An 18,459-nucleotide genomic window follows, 5' to 3' on the forward strand; every position below is an offset into this window, starting at 1 on the left:
CCCCCTCATATATGAGCTGCACAAACTAAAAAAAAAAAAAAGCAACTCCCATGGGAAGGAAACGAAGGGTATGGGGTGCTACATAGTAGCCCACCAAACAATGGTTTCAATACATTCAACACTACATTTCTGAGAGGGCCTCCTGTAGTGCTTCGTAAAGGAGGATGGGCTTCTCAGAAAGGGAAATTACAAGAATAAAACAGAGAAAGATAGACTGGGCTTATTTGTAGGGGATGGCAGGAAAGACAGCAAGGGGCAGAATAGTATGAGCACCAGCCAAATGCCCAAGCAATACACAAGTATAACAAGACCACAGGACAACCACCAAAAATCAAGAAACCAACACTTGGTTGGACTGCCAGAAGCCCACCTGCTTCCAGACCCCACATCCATAGCTGGCACTCATGCCCACCTGCTCCTGGTACCCACACCTACCCATCCATGCCTGGCAAACTCCTAAAAAAAAAAATTCCAACCAGCCAGCAACCTGGCTGGTTGCTTACTACTGGCTGACATGACAAAATGAGTTGCTAGCTATCTCACTTCCCTTCCTACCATCCACACATGTGATCACTTCCCTCAAGGCTCCTCTATCCCATCCCCATCACCTACTCATCCCCCACCCCAGATACCTTCCCATCCTCCACCATCTCGCCTTAATCACAACGTTCTTCATATTGGAGTAGCCCTCGCTTTGCCGCCCCCATCCTCACCCCAGACACAAGTCCCTCTGCAAAAGTGGGCAATACAATCTGATGTCGTAAATTGCAGGGTAAGATTGCAAGACAAGAAGAAGTCATCATCATCATGGAGAGACTTGCCACAGCCTGCTGCATAGCACAAAGAGAACCACACCTATACATACCCAAAGACACTCAGAAGTGTTCAGACAGGATTACCATGCTTCCCTGGAAGGATGGCAAATTAGTGGTATGGAACATGCACATCCAAATTTGCACAGTACTGTATTGAAGATAGGTACTGGCCATCGAAGGGGGTGGCATTGCTTCTTTCAAGGAAACGCATAAAGCCATAGAATACCGAGGTCTGGCACATTGCTACAGCCTAATTGTTCTGATCGGCTCAGAAACCCTGTTTGTGAGGGAATGTGCATTGAAATGCCTGACGGAACTGGGTGACAAACTAATTAACTTGACAAAAGTCGAAAGAGCAACACGCTTCTTGTTCCAACACCTCGGTATTACAGTCCAGAGGGAAAATGCCTGCTGCATGCTAGACACGCATCCAACCTCAGTGGAGTTAAGGGAGGAGTTTGATTTGCAATAGTTATCAATTTGGTTTGTGGTATCTATTAATGAATTGGTTTGTTTTTAATGTTAAATGTATAGTAATGTCATAGTGTGTGTATATATATATATATATATATATATATATATACAGTATATATATATATATATATATATATATATATATATATATATATATATATATATATATATATATATATATATATATATATATATATATATATATATATATATATATATACATACATACATACATACATACATACATACATACATACATACATACATACACATATACCGTACACATATTAATTTTAATCACCAATTTTAACTAAAAAATAATTAGTAATATCTTTGGTGCTGTAAAATAATCTAGATCCAAACATCTGATATTTTTGCAGAGTTTATAGTACAATTTCTTCTTAAACCGGCAACTGGTTTCTTTGAAACTGTATCCACATTTTACCTTCATTTCAAGGGAAATATAATGATGGAACATACACAACTGCTCACTGAATTGACAAGACAATGTAATTTGTAGGGGCAACTCAAACATTTGATAAGCAAAATAGCCTTGTTTAAACTAATGATGAATGTACTTGTTTTAATGACGTTTTTTTAATAACTCCGTTTTCTGGCATTATTGAACCTACCACCAAAGATTATTCGGAGAAAAATATTGCCCTCATAAGAAGCAATAATTTTTATCAAATGATACATTTTATTTCAATGAAGCCTGGGTGAATTTTTTAACATTTAAAACTAATTATATTAGCTGCAATTTAACAAGAAAAGAACTGACATCAGTTAATTCTTCAATAGGTACGTAATCCAATAGAACGTTTAACATAGAATATTAGTTTCAACAGTAATCTGTTATTTGTGTGCATACAATTTAAGTATACAACCACATAAATAATTGTTTTCCTTGGTTCATTAATTACCATTGAATATAGATACTGCTAATTTGAAAAAAAAATGAATTTATTGTATACTGTAATTTGTAATCTAAAGACTGAAAGTAACCTTGTTCTTATGTAAACAAAAAAATCTGTAAAAGCCAGAAGCACACTCACTAGCTATGCACTTTTTAAGTATCACTAAAAACAAAAGTCCTCATACAGACAGAAGAGATTCAACAAATTGCCAGATACTGTAAAATCATAAAAGCATTCAATTCATACAAATAATAATAATAACAGTAGAATCCAGGTGAAGACTGTGCAAACTGACCTAGTCCAAATAGTCAAATTTTTACATCCTAACACAATCACTCAATCACTGATTTATAATTTAACTTATAAACCATGCAATCAATCACTTATAAATATTCTGAACCATAACCATCTTACAATATTTTGACATAAAAGTAAAGGATGCTGAAGTAGAGGAGGAAGCATCCTTTTAGGTGATTGACTGGTGTACTACATTAAAAAACATGATTTCTAACCACAGGGTACAAAATCTTTAACAAATAATGACATTAAAAGAGGTGGTATGCTATAATTTCCAAGGTGTTATGCCAATGAATCGAAAAAGACTTCATAAAAGGTTAATACAGCCCATTAATCCCGGTTTTATGTGGGTTTGCATTTACATACACATCACTTATAAGCAATCTGCATAGCATTTAATTACAGATCTTTTATTATATGAAACAAATAGCAACCATTCCAGAATCAATAGCTTTATTACACAAAATATAACACTAATGTACTACAATAACCGCAATACCGCACAATTTAATGCAAGTAATGTTTTTTTTCTCTAAATCTTAAACAACACAATATTGTAGAGTGCAATACCCATTTATTCTGGTAAAAATGTCTCAATTTTCATTGCTTGTGATATGAACACAGTTGAATTTCTGCCAGTAATTAAATAATTATGCTTTAAGGATAAACAATAATAAATTTAATATTTATACATTTAAAAGAACTTTTTAAGAAAATGGCCAGAAAAAAACAACACTAACGGTACCAATGACTAGAATTATCACACAAATTGCTTGCATAAAAAAGTTGCTAACCAAATTAAACCAAATATGGCCTCAATTTATGCCTCGAGAAGCATAGCTCACATAAAAAACAGTCTACATTCATTTCCTCTACATAAAACCGGGAATCTACTGTAGCAAAATTAGTTTTTGTCTTGTTTATCGTGGCTGTAATATTAAAAAAAATTTCACCAATGAAATTAATGCATACTGTACAATACTTATATGTAAACAACCTCAATATGTATTCAAACTGATCTATCCGCAAAGTCTCCCATAACACAGAGCTTTTAATAATATAGTACAGAGATGACAAAATACCAATCCTTCATCCACAATCAGCATCCCTTATGGTTTTCAATACCATTTTCACTGCAATTATTAAAAATATTTCAAACAGAAATGCACTTACTAGGTCGTGGACGTCGCTCAGGTTTGGTTGCGGGAGCTGTTGCATGGGTAGATGGTGGGCGGGATGTTCGCTTGGGAGACCGATTTTCAGGACCAACACTGACAGACCGACCCCCTGTAAAATGGATTTGTCATGCATAAAGATACATATATTAAATGGAAGTCGGCGAGCAAAAAATGTGCATTAATTGTGCAGTTTGCAAATAATGTGAGAATACCTGAAAAATATTCAAAGTGCTGTAATGTGCAGTATGGGCATGAAAAAAGTGCACTCTTTGTTGGAAACTTATACCATAAATACATGCTTGTCAAGATTTAAAAAACAATAGGCATATTAAGTGGAAAAAAATGTAGTGTAACTATTCTAGGATTTCATTAAATATTTTTGTATAAGAGGTAACAGTCCAGTCTAACCTACACACAAGATAATAAATGGATGAGTTGTAATACGTTATGACGAAGGAAATACACTGCAAATAATCCTGCTTCCAATTTGCAGGCCAAATAATCAAGATAATATATTAAAAGCTGTAGGTAATGACTTGTAATAGTATTCTTATAAGCTTAATAATAAATAATATACACACACAAATGCAGAATTTTCTTATACCTGTATATTAAACTTTAAAAAAAAAAAGTAATCTAATGGAATAGTTGAATTTTATATACATGCATGATTTTCTCTTTTTTTTTAATTTTAATAAAACTAAGAAGCCTGACCTAACCTAAATACTGTATGCCGATTATTTCTTGGTGCTGCTTAATATAGCTAAGTTCATGTTGTCAATATAATGTGTTAGTATTATTAGGGGGTTAACAGATTTTTGAAGAGTTTATATATATAAATATATATATGTAAATATATATATATATGGTACCTGAGTCGACCCCAAGCTGTTGTGCCATGTAAGTGTTGGGAGCCCACAGAATGCAAATCTCAATAGAATACATATTTTGCCATTTTCTTCTCTTGACCAACTTCTTTTTGACAAAGCAACAAACTTCTGCATGTCATGAGAGCAGAGTTAAACTACCAGCTGGTTATGCTGAACAACGTTCTGGATGATGTGCTGCTGGCTAGACAAACCAAGTATCTATGACCCCAAAAAAACCCATCTTGGTATAAAACGAAGGAGAAAGATAGAAGAGTAGACAATGACTAGACCTGAAGGAAGAGACATCACTTGTTCTGAGATGAGTGGGAAGCTCCCTAAACCAAAAGCCAGAAATAAAAACCTGGAGAAGAGCCACCTTAACAAGGCTGCCTCAGTGGCTCCGCAAGTCACCGAAGGGAACATTTTCATAAATCTATTATTTAATGTACAATAATGAAATGTCTCATTGTGGTGTTTCCCTTCAGTGGCCTTCCTTTCCTACCCTTCCCTCCTTTTAAAGGATCTTTGGGGTAAGTTTTCAGTGGAGCATATCTGACTGGAGGGTAGCAGACAGGGGAACCCCCTGAGTTGCCAGGGGTACCATCTGGTGGTGGGAGGGGGGGAGGGGAGTAACTACCAGTTGAGTGTGTACATATTTTGTGTCAGGGCTACCAATGTTACCATGCAGTTGTTTGTTTTGGGGCGCTCTCTACCTTTCCGTGCTACTTGTTCTTTTGGCCTGGCTTTATTTATTATTCCCAGACTCCTTGTCTCTGTTGATAGGGCCAGGTTGTGGTTCTCGTCCCTCAGTTGGTACTTTTGACACAAAAGCCCTTGTGGGGTACTTTATGCTTGGAGTCAACCAAGACTAGAAGCTCAGGGAGCCACCAAGACTCCACAAATCCAGCACCAAAAGTGGTATCCCAAAATTATATAAATAAATAATATATAATAAATGTATGTAGGTTGTTCCCAACAGGCCAAGTTGTCTAACAAGCCTAAGTTTCCTGAAATATTACATTTTTCAAACATTTTTCCTATGGAATGATAAAGCTTTGCATTACATTATACATGACTTAAATTTTTTAATTTGATTTAAAACTAACAAATTTTATCAAATCTAATCTAACTTAAACGAGCATAACTAATTAGAAGTTCATGTTCCTAATATCGTATATTAATATTGTTAGGAAAGAACCAATTTTGTAATATTTAAAAATAACAAAAATTGCTCTGCCTGTTAGCCATTTCAGGCCTTGCATACTAGGCCCAGTACTGGTAGTGCAGTTCTAGATATTAGGTATGACATTCTATATATATTAGTATACTAGTATATACTGTATATTTATTTATTTAATCAGCAAAATATATATTTGAGACAGTTAATAAAGAGGCAAGAAATGTTAAATACAGTAGTCTACAGTTTGTGGAGAGTCATGCTTAGAGAGAGAGAGAGAGAGAGAGAGAAAGAGAGAGAAGTTTTTTAACCATACTCTACCTTAAAGTTGTGGCTAGGAGACTGATCATACTCAAATTGGCAAACAGTAGGGGGATGCTAATCTAAAAGAAAGCTGTGACTGTCATAGAATTATGAAACACCTTATATTAAACCAGTTAATGTATTTAAATAATGTTTCAATACCAATCCAGATAACCTTAATGACTACTAAGTTTAAACATTATATATATTTATTTTACATACTAAGATTATATACCAAGATGTTTCATAGAGTTTAATTAAATTTAGCTTTTGACACTTGAACACAGCTTACTTTTAGGGTATGGATTATTTTTATCAAGCAAATCCATAAGGGGGGTAGCAAGGGGTTTGATAGGTGCCTAGCTGGTGCTTAGGATTCCAGCGTGTTTCAACTGGTACCTAGAACTCCAGCTAGTTCTTAGCTAAGGAGGCACATGGGGCTGCTATTGTCATCAAAATCATTACCTGCTGATGATGAGGCAGGAAGTCTGATACGCAAGAGACTAGTTGAAATCAAGTGCATCTTTAGTAATGTTACAGTGATGAATTCAAAAAGACAAATAATGTCTGTATTGACCATTACCAGGAATACACAATACTTGTGCAAAAATATATTTTCAAAACCATAATAAAGTCTCCAATTTCTAGTTGAATGAAATCAATGTCACACAGCCTTCTATGAGGAAATAGGGCACCAGGGTCATACCTACAGAGGACCTACAGTCCTTGGTTGGGGGAGGTCTTGCTGCGGAAGAGGCTCGGTACGACCTTCGTCTGCTTGGGCCATCTGAAACACAGGGGCGGGACATGCAAGGCAAAGGTTTTTCTACCAGGCGGTGCAAAGGTGGGAGAGTAGAGACACGTAGGAAAGAAAGATTGCCATTTACAGGTTACTGTAGCACCTCATGTAATGAATGAGTGCATTTGTATAAATTCTAAAATTGAAGATAGATTAACCGATAACACTGGGAATAATTTAGAAGTCATGTGTTTGCAAGAATAACACTAAGAACTATTTATATTTAAAAAAGTTTGAAAACTTCAAAAAAATTACGATTTAAACAACACTACACTACGCCTGCATCCGCGAAACTTATTAATCATGTTAATATCTGTATTTAGAACTCTTTTAAGTCAAGATTAGAGCATAGGAAACAGGCCTTGGATATATTGGAGTAACCTAGAATTGCAATCCTAAGGCATACACACTGATTCACTCTTTCTTTAAAAACAAACTTGTGTGTTTTGCTGTTGCACAAGAGACTTTTTAAAGAAGAAAATGACTAGCAATTATATAGACTAACTGCTACTACACATTTCTCTAGGTTGCAATATGTATATCTTATAAGCTAAAACTATTAGGGTTTATATGTATATACTGTATGTATGTATATTTTTTATACTTTATACCTCCATGCTAGCTAGGAAAAGCTTGGTTAAAAACTTTAGACAAATCTGTGGTATACTGTACATTCAAAACAACAAATTCATAATAAAATAAGTAATTTATTCTTAGGTTTTAATTATAATTACTAAATTTGCCAATTAATACAAATTAGATTCATCATTTACATTTTCATTTGAATTTTATCATTCCTGTTCCTGAAAATATCTGATTTTATAGTATGACCTTCCAGAATTTTGTCTGCCTATATTTCTCTGTGACTGTGCACTGCCTGGAAGAGATCTGCAACATTCATATCATGCTATAAGCTGGACTAAGACAAAACAGTGAGCTGGCACGCTGTTTGGCGCTCTCCTGCTTGTTTGACCCATGTATCAATAAGCCCAACACTGCCCCCACATTGCAATATTCAATTAGCCTCAAGTTCACCTGAAATAAATATACAATAATAAATACATTCTAATCATTCACAATAAGCTTATTCATAGCCTCAATGCAATTACTGAGCATTCCAATTTTATGGAAGCAGAGAATGCCACACACATTAAATGGCTGTGAAATATAAACATTCATTATTAAAATGACACAAGTGCTATAATTGTTTAATATATACTAATTTACTTACCTTGCAATTACTAGAAGTCATTCAATATACAGTGATACTTGTTGTGTGGCTTCCATTATATAAAAACTTAAGCTTCAAAATTCCAACATAACGATGCAAATACTATTCATGAACAAGATTAAGCAATGAACAAAAAATAAAATGCCTGAATTCTGAATGGATTAATACATTCAGAGAAACATGACACTACCTTTCATAGGGCTTGTGATTGGTGGAGTCCTTCTTGATGAACGGCGGGAGGACCAATCATCGGGGATGAATGGTTCGAGCTTGTCACGTGATGGCGAAGTGATCAAAAGACCCTCCTCTGAGACCACAACACAGAAAACGGTCAACTAACACGAGGCAAGTATAACAGAAAACGAGTTTTGGGTCCATGAGGCAGAAATATGTGGGGGTCTGCAAGTTTCAGCAAAAGGCCTTGTTAATCATGTACTGGGAAAAAGAATCATCAATATTTTGAAAAATTGCAATTTATGCTTTTACATTATACAAATATAGTGCTGGTTTGCAATCCCACAAAATTCTACCTACATTTTGACGGTGAAGAAAACCTTTTAGGACGTACCATGCACACCATGCTACAACTACGGGGAACATACACTTAATCCTTATTTACATTTTATAGTCTACATATCTCTGCTTCCGTGTTTATTTGTATTAAATGGAAAAAAAACAGATATATATTAAACAAACAAAGGAATTTAAGTTTAATACCATCACAAAGACCTATTCAACAAAACAAAATGCCTGTCAACACTGTCAGCAACACAAGTGAAGAAGGGGAAATGGAAAGTGTTTTGAAATCTTGGTAGTTGTTTCTTGTTCACCACATTCAATATCCCACCTGTAGTTCCTGTAGTTCGTTCATAGTGGTGACGTGGCGTTGATTCCTTGGAAGTCTTCCCATCCGTCTTGTCTGATGGTTTTTGTGTCTGAAAAAATGTTGATAAATTGTGGGTCTTTGTACTATTTGCACTGTGTGTGTGTGTGTGTGTGTGTGTGTGTGTAATTACCTAAGTAAAGTTACACGATGAGAGCTATGCTCATGGTGTCCTGTTTTCAGAGCACTTTTGTCATATAATGTTTTGAAACTTCTGATGGCTTTGGTCTCCACCACCTTCTCACTTAACTTGTTCCAACCGTCTACCACTCTGTTTGCAAAAGAAAACTTTCTAATAATTTTTTATCACTTTTTTTCCCTTAGCTTGAATCTGTGTCCTCTTGTTCGTGAAATTGCTGGTTTCACAAATTCCTCTTTGTCCGTTTTATAGATTCTTGTGAGTATTTTGTAAGTGGTGATCATATCACCTCTTTTTCTTCTATCTTCTAGTTTTGGCATGTTTAATGCCTCTAGTCTCTCTTCATAACTGTTGTTTTTCAGTTCCAGAAGTCATTTGTAGCATGCCATTGCACCTTTTCCAGTTTATTTATGTGCTTCTTGAGATTTGGGCACCACACAACTGCTGCATATTCCAATTCTGGTCTCACAAAAGTTATGAACAGTTTTTTTAGTATTTCACCATCCATATAATTAAAAACAAGTCTGAAGATGGAAAGCAACACATATGCTCCTCTGACAATGTTCTTTGAATGTTCCTCTTGCAACAGCTTGTTATCCAAAACCACCCTATCTTTTTATTTTTTATCTCACTCCATCTATGTGTGTACAATTTTCAGAAACATGTTCCCTCTCCCCTTGTTCTTTATTCCCCCCTTTTCTCTAGTGATTTTTGTTGGTTTGCCTTTTTGCATACCCCTATTACCTTGTGGAAAAAAATATATATTTCTTAGTTCCTGCTCTCATTTTAGACATTTTGTCTGTATGAGGTTCAGTTTCAGCTGCTCTGTCTTCCTTTGTAAGATCTTGTCTTAATGACCATAATTTCACCTCCTCATCACTTTGTAATGCAAATCTTTGCAAATGGGGGACCTTTGACGCACCACCAGCTTTCTGTCCTCATTAAGGCCACTAGTCGAGGCCACAATCGAGCCGGTCGGCCGAGCGGACAGCACGCTGGACTTGTGCTCCTGTGGTCCCGTGTTCAATCCCAGGTACCGGCGAGAAACAATGGGCAAAGTTTCTTTCACCCTATGCCCCTGTTACCTAGCAGTAAAATAGGTACCTGGGTGTTAGTCAGCTGTCACGGGTTGCTTCCTGGGGGTGGAGGCCTGGTCGAGGACCAGGCTGCGGGGACACTAAAAACCCCGAAATCATCTCAAGATAACCTCAAGATAGTGTTAGCGGCCCTAGTGTAAATTCAAGTCATTTCCTAACATTCCAGAGTTTTGCACCAGTTTCTGGGTTTGATGCCAGTTCCTTTCTAACCTCCAGTCTAATAAGTGTGCTTTTCTGATTTCTGCCATTTCTGGCTTCCTTTACTGCTTCTTCTATTATTTCCTTATTTCTTCTATTACTTTCTCAATCTGTACTTTAAAAAAAAAAAAAATCCTATTACACTTCCTTTCCTAACTTATTGTATTCACTCGTGTTTAAATTTCCTTGAACTTCTTCAAAAGCTATTTTCAATACTTTGTTTTCTTCCTCCAGGGCTTCGCTTTTAGCTTCCTAGTGATTCTTGCCCTTGCATAATTCTTTCACTAGCCCTTCAAAATCTGATACTTTGCTACTCAGTAATAACAGTACTAATTACAGTAATTAAAGTAATTACAGTAATTAAAGTAATTACAGTACCTAAGTGAAGTTACAGGATGAGAACTAAGCTTGAGGTGTCCCGCCTTCCCAATAATCTCTGGCATGTGACACTTTCAAACTGCTGATGGTTTTGGCATTCCATCACCTTAAATTGTTCCAACCGTCAACAACTCTGTTTACAAAAGAAAACTTGCATGTGTTTCTTGGCACCTTTCTTTTCAAAGCTTGAGTCTTGACTCTTGTTCTAGAAGTTGTGGGTTTTACAAATAACTTTTTGCCAGCTTTGTTGATTTCTTCTGTAATTTTGCATTTGTAATGAATTTGTGAAATAAACAAATAATCCCTCGTGGAAAGGGAAATTTAAGGCATCCCATACAGATTACACTGTTTAATATTATTTTTGACTGCCAATGTATAAATTCAATACAATTCTCTAGTAACTAGAACATTCTTAATATATTCAAGATAAGATATACCATGATAGCAATTTACTCACATGCACAGCAGCAGGTTTTGGCTTGGGCGGTGCAGTACTGGGACGTTCACGTGAGGATTTGCTATGCTTGATTGGGGACGATCTTCGAGAATTTTCAATCTCCTTCTCTGCCTTGCTGATCGGCCTGCTGTACAACAATTATTCATAGAGCATATATAAATACTGTAATAACAATCTACCATATATAAAGATAAACTAAATGAATTCTATAAAAGCCTCATATAATTTCTAATAGCAGGTTTATTCTTCAAAATGAACTTTTGTAGAAATGCAGCAGAAATTGTCAATCACTGGCTGTTGTATATTAAACCAGTAATAAATGCTCCTTAAATATTTGCTATATATATATCCTATGCTTTGTTATCATGGCTCCTTATTTAATGTTTGATTAAGCATAACATTTGTATTTCATGAATTGTTTAAAAAAATTATTTATATTTTCCTCCAATAAATATATATCTCCACTATATACAGTTAAATTAAAACTTGTTTTCCCATAAAATTAAGTCCATATTTCCAGGAATGCATCCTGGACACAAAAATAGAGATTACAGTACTGTATTGGGTTTCTGGTTCACCTTTATGTTTTACCAATATGTATCAGAAAAATATGACAAATAATCTTAGTTTAGGAAGGTTTATGTTTGTCAGCATTAATGACTAACCTTGGGGAAGCCGATGCGAGAGAGAGAGCCTGGAGGGATGATCGACGAGATACCTGCTCCCACAGTTCTGCCTGCTTGCTATAAATTTCTGCCAAGCGTTCAGATGCAGTCTCTACACCCCAACCTCGATGCTGTGGATAAATGAAGAACCAGGTTAGCCGAGCATCTGCAACAAGTATTATAATATGCAATTGTGCAGTAGAATATGTAATGTAATGAAGTAAATGATATTTTGATGAATTTTAAACAATGCTAGTATGTGCTAGTACCTTAGCAATGAATGGCCATAAGTATTATTTAAATGTGTCAAAGCTTACTTCTACAAAATTTAAGTTGAAACAAAATATAAAATATCAACACAGTAAATAGTTTATATTTTGTATAACTGTATATGGCATTATATACAGTACCAGTACAATCAGCAATATCTTATTACATGACAATCAGCCATATCTTATTAAGGATGAAGAAAAATATATTGTCTATATTATTCACCTCTTTGTTTGCAATTTCCTATTACCATCATGGATTCTTTGGCCCCAATAGTACAAACAGCACTACATTATATAGTCTAACTGAGGAAAAATTGCCATTGTATACTAATTACTGTAGTCAGTGTTAACATTTGTGATGTGGATAATAATTATTTGAAAGTACATGCAAGCATTTATACATAAAGGCAAAAACACGCACATTATCACACACTATGACAGGCCTCTTCACGCACGTGAACACACACACACATACACACACAAAATATAGAGTGGTAGACAGTTGTAACAAGTTAGGGGAGAAGGTGGTGGAGGCCAAAAACCGTCAGTAATTTCAAAGCGTTATATGACAAAGAGTACTGGAAAGACGGGACACCACGACCGTAGCTTTCATCTTGTAACTACACTTAGGTAATTACACGACTACCTGCTTCAGGGTATCATTCCATGACAGAAATAACTTAATAATGAAAAATGGCAATTATAATGTCCATAAAGTGGGGAGTAGGAAGGAGCCTTTAAGTTATAGGCCTGTCTCATTAACACTTTCGCGCTCTCCGCAAAGGTCACTCAGCCAACCGAATGTGCGCGCTGCGTTTTTATCGCTTAAGCGTAAAAACAAAAATGTGTATACTCTTTTTACTCTTCTGACCTTAGTTCTCATGCTATGTATTTCATTTTGGTACCAACGTGTTCGCAATAAAATTCTCTAGAAGAACATTAGTAAAATAAGTCACGAAACATATAGGGATACCAGCACCAAATAAATAACTACGTAGATGACTCGCCGTGAGCGCCCATCAGCAACAAAATGTTTTTACTCTTGGGATTGTAATCACCTCCACACTTGTTCTACAGCGTTAATTTTGGTATCAATGGACTCGCAATGAAATTCCCAACACGGTGATATGAATATAAGCGTAGAATAATGATGCAGCCCGCCCGCAAGAGTGTGGGAAGTGGTGAAATTGTTACCCGGTATCGGTGACGGGACGACGCACGGCGCTTTGAAAGTTTATACTTATTTAACTCTCATGACATTAATTTTCTATGTACGTCATTCATTTTTATGTCAATGTGTTCGCAATAGAATGTTCTATGTGCCCATAGGTAAAAAATATCAACAAAGCGTAAGTTAGAATAGCGACAAATATAAGACAACGCTGGAACATATCAGTGAGCGTCAAACACACACGAAATATTTTTACTTTTGTTATGTTTGTCAAGATTATACTTGTTGCACACAGTTATTTTTGGTTGTATATTGATCGGAATAAAATTCCCTAAACAGACATATGCATATAATACATGATATGGGGGAAGAATTACCAGTATAAACGGCTAGTCACCCACCTGCAACCCGTTTGGGACAAAACACCATTTGATCGAAGTTATCCACACCTTTCATGAACTTATTGTACCATGCAGCCTAGTGGTGAGAAAGAGAGCCTCATAGCGCGCAGTTTGAAACAAACCCAAAGTAAATCGGATAAAAATTGAATTTTATACAAATATTTTAAAAGTAGACATAACTTTATGTCCACTATGCGTTTACGTTAGACGAAACCGAACGCGCCGGCGCGTCCAGATAGCGCGAAAGTGTTAACAAGCATTGTTTTCAAGATGCTGAAAGAATCCAGTAAAATGGTGTGTAAAATACTTAAGAGGTTCAATAAGATCCTACATATATAATCTAATAAGTTTCCTTGAAAAATTATTCAAGAAATAGATAGATGGATTTAGTTTATTTGGATTTTAAACATGATTTTTAACAAAGTTATTTATAAAAGCCTAGTTTAGAATTTCAAAATACCTGTACAGTAATAGTTTTTATAATAAAGGAATATTACTGAAAGGGATGGAAACTGTCTTGTCTTAAAAAAATATTAATATATGAATAGTGATAGGAGGTTAATTATCAGAATGGGGGGAAACACTACTACTGTGGGGGTCTATTAAGGACTAATACTGTAGTTATCTTGAGATGATTTCGGGGCTTGGCGTCCCCGCGGCCTGGTCCTCGACCAGGCCTCCTTTTTGTTACACATCCCCAGGAAGCAGCCCATAGCAGCTGTCTAACTCCCAGGTACCTGTTTACTGCTAGGTGAACAGGGCCATCAGGGTGAAAGAAACTCTGCCCCATTTGCTTCTGCCTCCGCCAGGGATCGAACCCGGAACCTTAGGACTACAAATCCCGAGCACTGTCCACTTAGCCGTCAGGCCGTTAGTACCCTAATTATGTTTTTGATTTATGCAATAATTATGCAAATAAGTACATGTACACGACAATAATTATTTTGTGTAGAGTAAGAAACCAAAATGACTAAAATCTTTTAAATAAGCTAGGACTAATTAAGTAAATGGCACAAAAATATGGTTGATGGAATTCAATGTGGATAAGTGCTACATAATAGAAATAAGATAAATAAAAGGACTTGGGTTTAATAACATTGGAGTACAGTACAAATTATCAAGAATCATAAAATTGGAATCTCCTAAAATCTACAATTGCTTAAAAAAAGTTAATTATTCAAAATCTTCAATGACAGAGAAAATATGACATTGACTCAACAATGAATCAACATTAATCATGACTCAGAGGCAAGGAGCATCTCCTTAAGGTTTGGTTGGAACGAACAGCACTTAGCTCTATGGGAGCTACTGATCGGGGTCCTTGCCAGGTATAAGAGCTTCAAGATGAAAAGAAGAAGCTTAAAAAGTAAACTTCAGGAATTCTAGCATTGAAGAATATACTGGGTTGATTCGTGAAATGCAGCAAAGCTACAGAAACTAGAGGGAACTTTGCCAAAAACATAAAAAACATAGCAGCATTACTTGCTGTTATTACTTACTGAGGTTGCAAAGCATTCAAATTTAGAAAAGCAAAAAAAAAAACCAGCATTGAATATAATGAAACGCCATTTTCTGGGTGAGACCTGGAGGCTCCACGGAGATATCTGGCTGATATGAATGTGTTAGACCCTGACATCAGTCAAGCGAATGGAGTTTTGAGGCCTATCTGAGACCACAAGCCACAACCTGACCCCCCTCAGAGAGGCTCGAGGAGCAATGGCCTATAGAAACCCCCTTGTGGTTGGACGCATTTTATGTCTGCCATCGACCAGGTCAGGCACTCAGAAAGAAAGGCGCACCAAAACAAACCCCGAGCCAGTTGTGCAACTGCCAACCCAATGCGACACATGCCTGACTAGGGCCAGGAACACTGACTAGGTAGCGAGCGGCCAGGACCCTGTTTGGCCTCCAAAAACCCCATGCCCAAATGTCAGCCCAAGACATGTTACGAAAGATGGCAGCCAACACAGCAAACTTATGAACATCATGGGCACGAGGATAGACCACAGGCTGGCTGGATTGAATAATCCTGAGGACGACCTTGGAGACCCAAACTCTGGAACAGAGAAGAAAAACTGGGTCAACCCAAAGCTCGTCCCCGGCCACCGAGGCTGTGGTGTGCTGGTAACGGTGAAGAGCCGCAATCAGACACAACACATGATGCACCCCCGGTCGAACCAACCAAGCATCAACAACCCAAGTACCCTTCCAGAAAGAAGCAGTCTCATTCTTCCCCAGAAAACAAGGAGATGGCTGCAAACAAAGAAACCTACCACCAGGACCAAAAGAGCAAAAACCTTTGCGCCGGAGAGCATGAAGCTCCTCAACCCGACCCCCAGAGGCCAACGCCAACAGGAAAAAGAGCCTTTGCAAAACAATCCTGAACCGAAGGGGTCACCACAAACCGAGGAGAAGAGAGAAAAGAGAGCACCCAGTCCAAGGACCAGGATGACTCAGGCGGCGCATGAGCAGGTCGAAGGTGAAACAATGCATGCGAAACGGAGCAGAATTAACATCCACCTTGAACGCTAGCTGACGTGGCTTCGCCAGCACCACACGATGAGGCTACAGTATTCGGCATAAGATGACGGTCCTGAAACAACCACAAAAGGAAGGGCAAGACAACTCGATCCTAAACAGAAGAAAACCTACAGAGGGACAAGAAATAACGGAAGGACCGCCCGGAAACTCATACTGCCACTGAGACGATGCACGCAGTTGGGACACCATCAACAAAGCCACCTCCTCACCATACAAGTGGTGATAGACCCGTGTCAAAGACCACATGCAAAGACTTGAGGAGATCAAACCAGCTACGTAACGGACTGGCCCGATCTGCCGAAAGAGGTGGAGGTACGGGAAGACCCCCGGGTTTGGACATCGAGCAAGCAGCACCTGAAACCAAGGCTGGGCCGGCTGCCAAGGGGCCAACAGGACTACTCTTCCTTCGTAAGTCTCCAAGCAAGCTAGGACTTGGAGCAACAGCAGAACCGAGGGAAAGAGGTACAGGTAACCCCACCTCGCCCAGTCCTGCATGAAGGAATCAACCCAGATGGCCTCGCAGTCGTGCAAGGGTGCCACATATAACGGGAGACGCCGCGACCACGCCGACACGAAGACATCCACCTCCGGGAGCCCGTACGTCTGGCAGAGCCAACTGAATGAGTCGGCATCGACCATCCAATCCATGGATAGGGAAATGATCCGGGACAGGCCGTCCGCCAGGATGATACCCTCCGAACGTGAATGGCCAGAAGAACCAAACTCCGAGAACTCAGCAGACGAGTCACCCAAAGCGACCAGTCCTAAAAAAGCCAAGGACTGCATCAAACCCCCGCAGTTCAGGCAATGAACCACCGAGGAGCAGTCAGAATGGAGTCGGATCTTTTTGGCTTATTGGCACTTCCAGATTTATCCAGAGTTCAGGGACTGGCTTGGTTTTGTTGTGGGGCATCAAGGTTACAGCTTTCGTTGTCTCCCATTCGGGTTGAATCTGGCACCTCACATGTTCACACGCCTTACAAAGGTCATCCTGGCCCGTCTGCGTCTCTTAGGTGTTCGGGTATTGGCCTACCTTGACGAGTGGTTGGTTTAGGCTCCCAGCTGGTCCTGTTGTCTGCTAGCCAGGGATTTGGTTCTTTCTCAGCTCGCCGGGTTCGGGTTCTTGGTGAATTAGAGGAAGTCCCATCTGGTTCCCTCCCAGGTTCGGACATGGCTGGGTCTTGTGTGGGACTCTCGGACCGCATCCTTGTCTCTTCCTCCAGAATCTCTCCTGCGGCTGCCGTCCTGTTTGCGCCTGTTTCTGAGGGGCTCCCGAGTCATCCGGCAGTTGCTCAAGGGTTTGTGTGGGGGCCTGAACTTTGCGATGATGATCTACCTACCGGGTCGAGTTTGGCTTCGTTGGCTGTCCTGGTTCCTTCGGGATGCCCCTTCCGCCTCTGTCGTGATCGCTGGGTTCGACCCCCGGGGGCCTTGCGTCGGCTGCTGCGTCGCCGACTTCCTCTTCGGGTTTTTGGGGGTTCAGTGCCTTGGCGCCTACCCAAGCCCTCGCTCGATGTGTTCACGGACGCGTTATCTCTCGGCTGGGGGGGGGGGGGTGTTTGATGCAGTCCTTGGCTCTTCGGTGCTGGTTACTTCGGGTGACTTGTCTGCTGAGTTCTCGGGGTTTGGCTCTCCTGGCGGTTCACGTGCGAGGAGTGTCCAACGTCTTGGCCAACGGCCTGTCTCGTTTCACTCCCCTGTCCACGGAATGGACGGTCGATGCTGACTCCTTCCATTGGCTCTGCCAGACGTTCAGGCGCCCCAAGGTGGACCTCTTCGCGTCGGCGTGGTCGCGGCGCCTTCTTTTGTATGTGGTGCCCTTCCCCGATTACAGAAGGGCAATCTCTTGCCATGATTCCGGGGTCGATGTCTTTCGGCAGAACTAGTCGCGGTGGGGGTTCCTGTACCTCATTCCCCCGGTTCAGCTGTTGCTCCAGGTCCTGACTCGCTTGGAGACTTACCAGGTAAGAGTAGTCCTCTTGGCCCCGTGGTGGGCAGCCCAGCCGTGGTTTCAGACGCTGCTTGCCCGATGTCCGAACCCGGAGATTTTCCCACGGCTACATCTCTTCCAACAGATTGGACCGGAGCATCACATTGTTGGTTCGGTCTTCTCCTCTAGTCTTCGCGTATGGTGTTTTTGACTCGAGTTTATCATCAACTCTATGGTGATCCGTTGGCTTCCTTCTTAGTGTCCCAC

General features: G+C 39.1%; 1 protein-coding gene across 26 annotated transcripts in view; it reads right to left on the reverse strand.

Annotated features, from left to right (window-relative positions):
• Positions 1–18,459, reverse strand: part of LOC123765573 (serine/arginine repetitive matrix protein 1) — a 779,721-nt gene that overhangs the window by 47,198 nt on the left and 714,064 nt on the right. For 20 of the 26 annotated variants that reach the window (XM_069333900.1, XM_069333897.1, XM_069333909.1 and 17 more), the window contains 6 exons: positions 11,878–12,008; positions 11,213–11,339; positions 8,908–8,995; positions 8,251–8,367; positions 6,737–6,817; positions 3,677–3,790 (listed from right to left, as the gene is read on the reverse strand). In XM_069333900.1, coding sequence (XP_069190001.1) covers positions 3,677–3,790; positions 6,737–6,817; positions 8,251–8,367; positions 8,908–8,995; positions 11,213–11,339; positions 11,878–12,008 — 658 coding nt within the window. The remainder of the gene's footprint in view (positions 1–3,676; positions 3,791–6,736; positions 6,818–8,250; positions 8,368–8,907; positions 8,996–11,212; positions 11,340–11,877; positions 12,009–18,459) is intronic. The other 6 variants (XM_069333910.1, XM_069333899.1, XM_069333916.1 and 3 more) reach the window with 4 other exon arrangements.

Source organism: Procambarus clarkii, chromosome 30, assembly GCF_040958095.1.
Source record: "Procambarus clarkii isolate CNS0578487 chromosome 30, FALCON_Pclarkii_2.0, whole genome shotgun sequence".
Taxonomy (NCBI): Eukaryota; Metazoa; Arthropoda; class Malacostraca; order Decapoda; family Cambaridae; genus Procambarus; species Procambarus clarkii.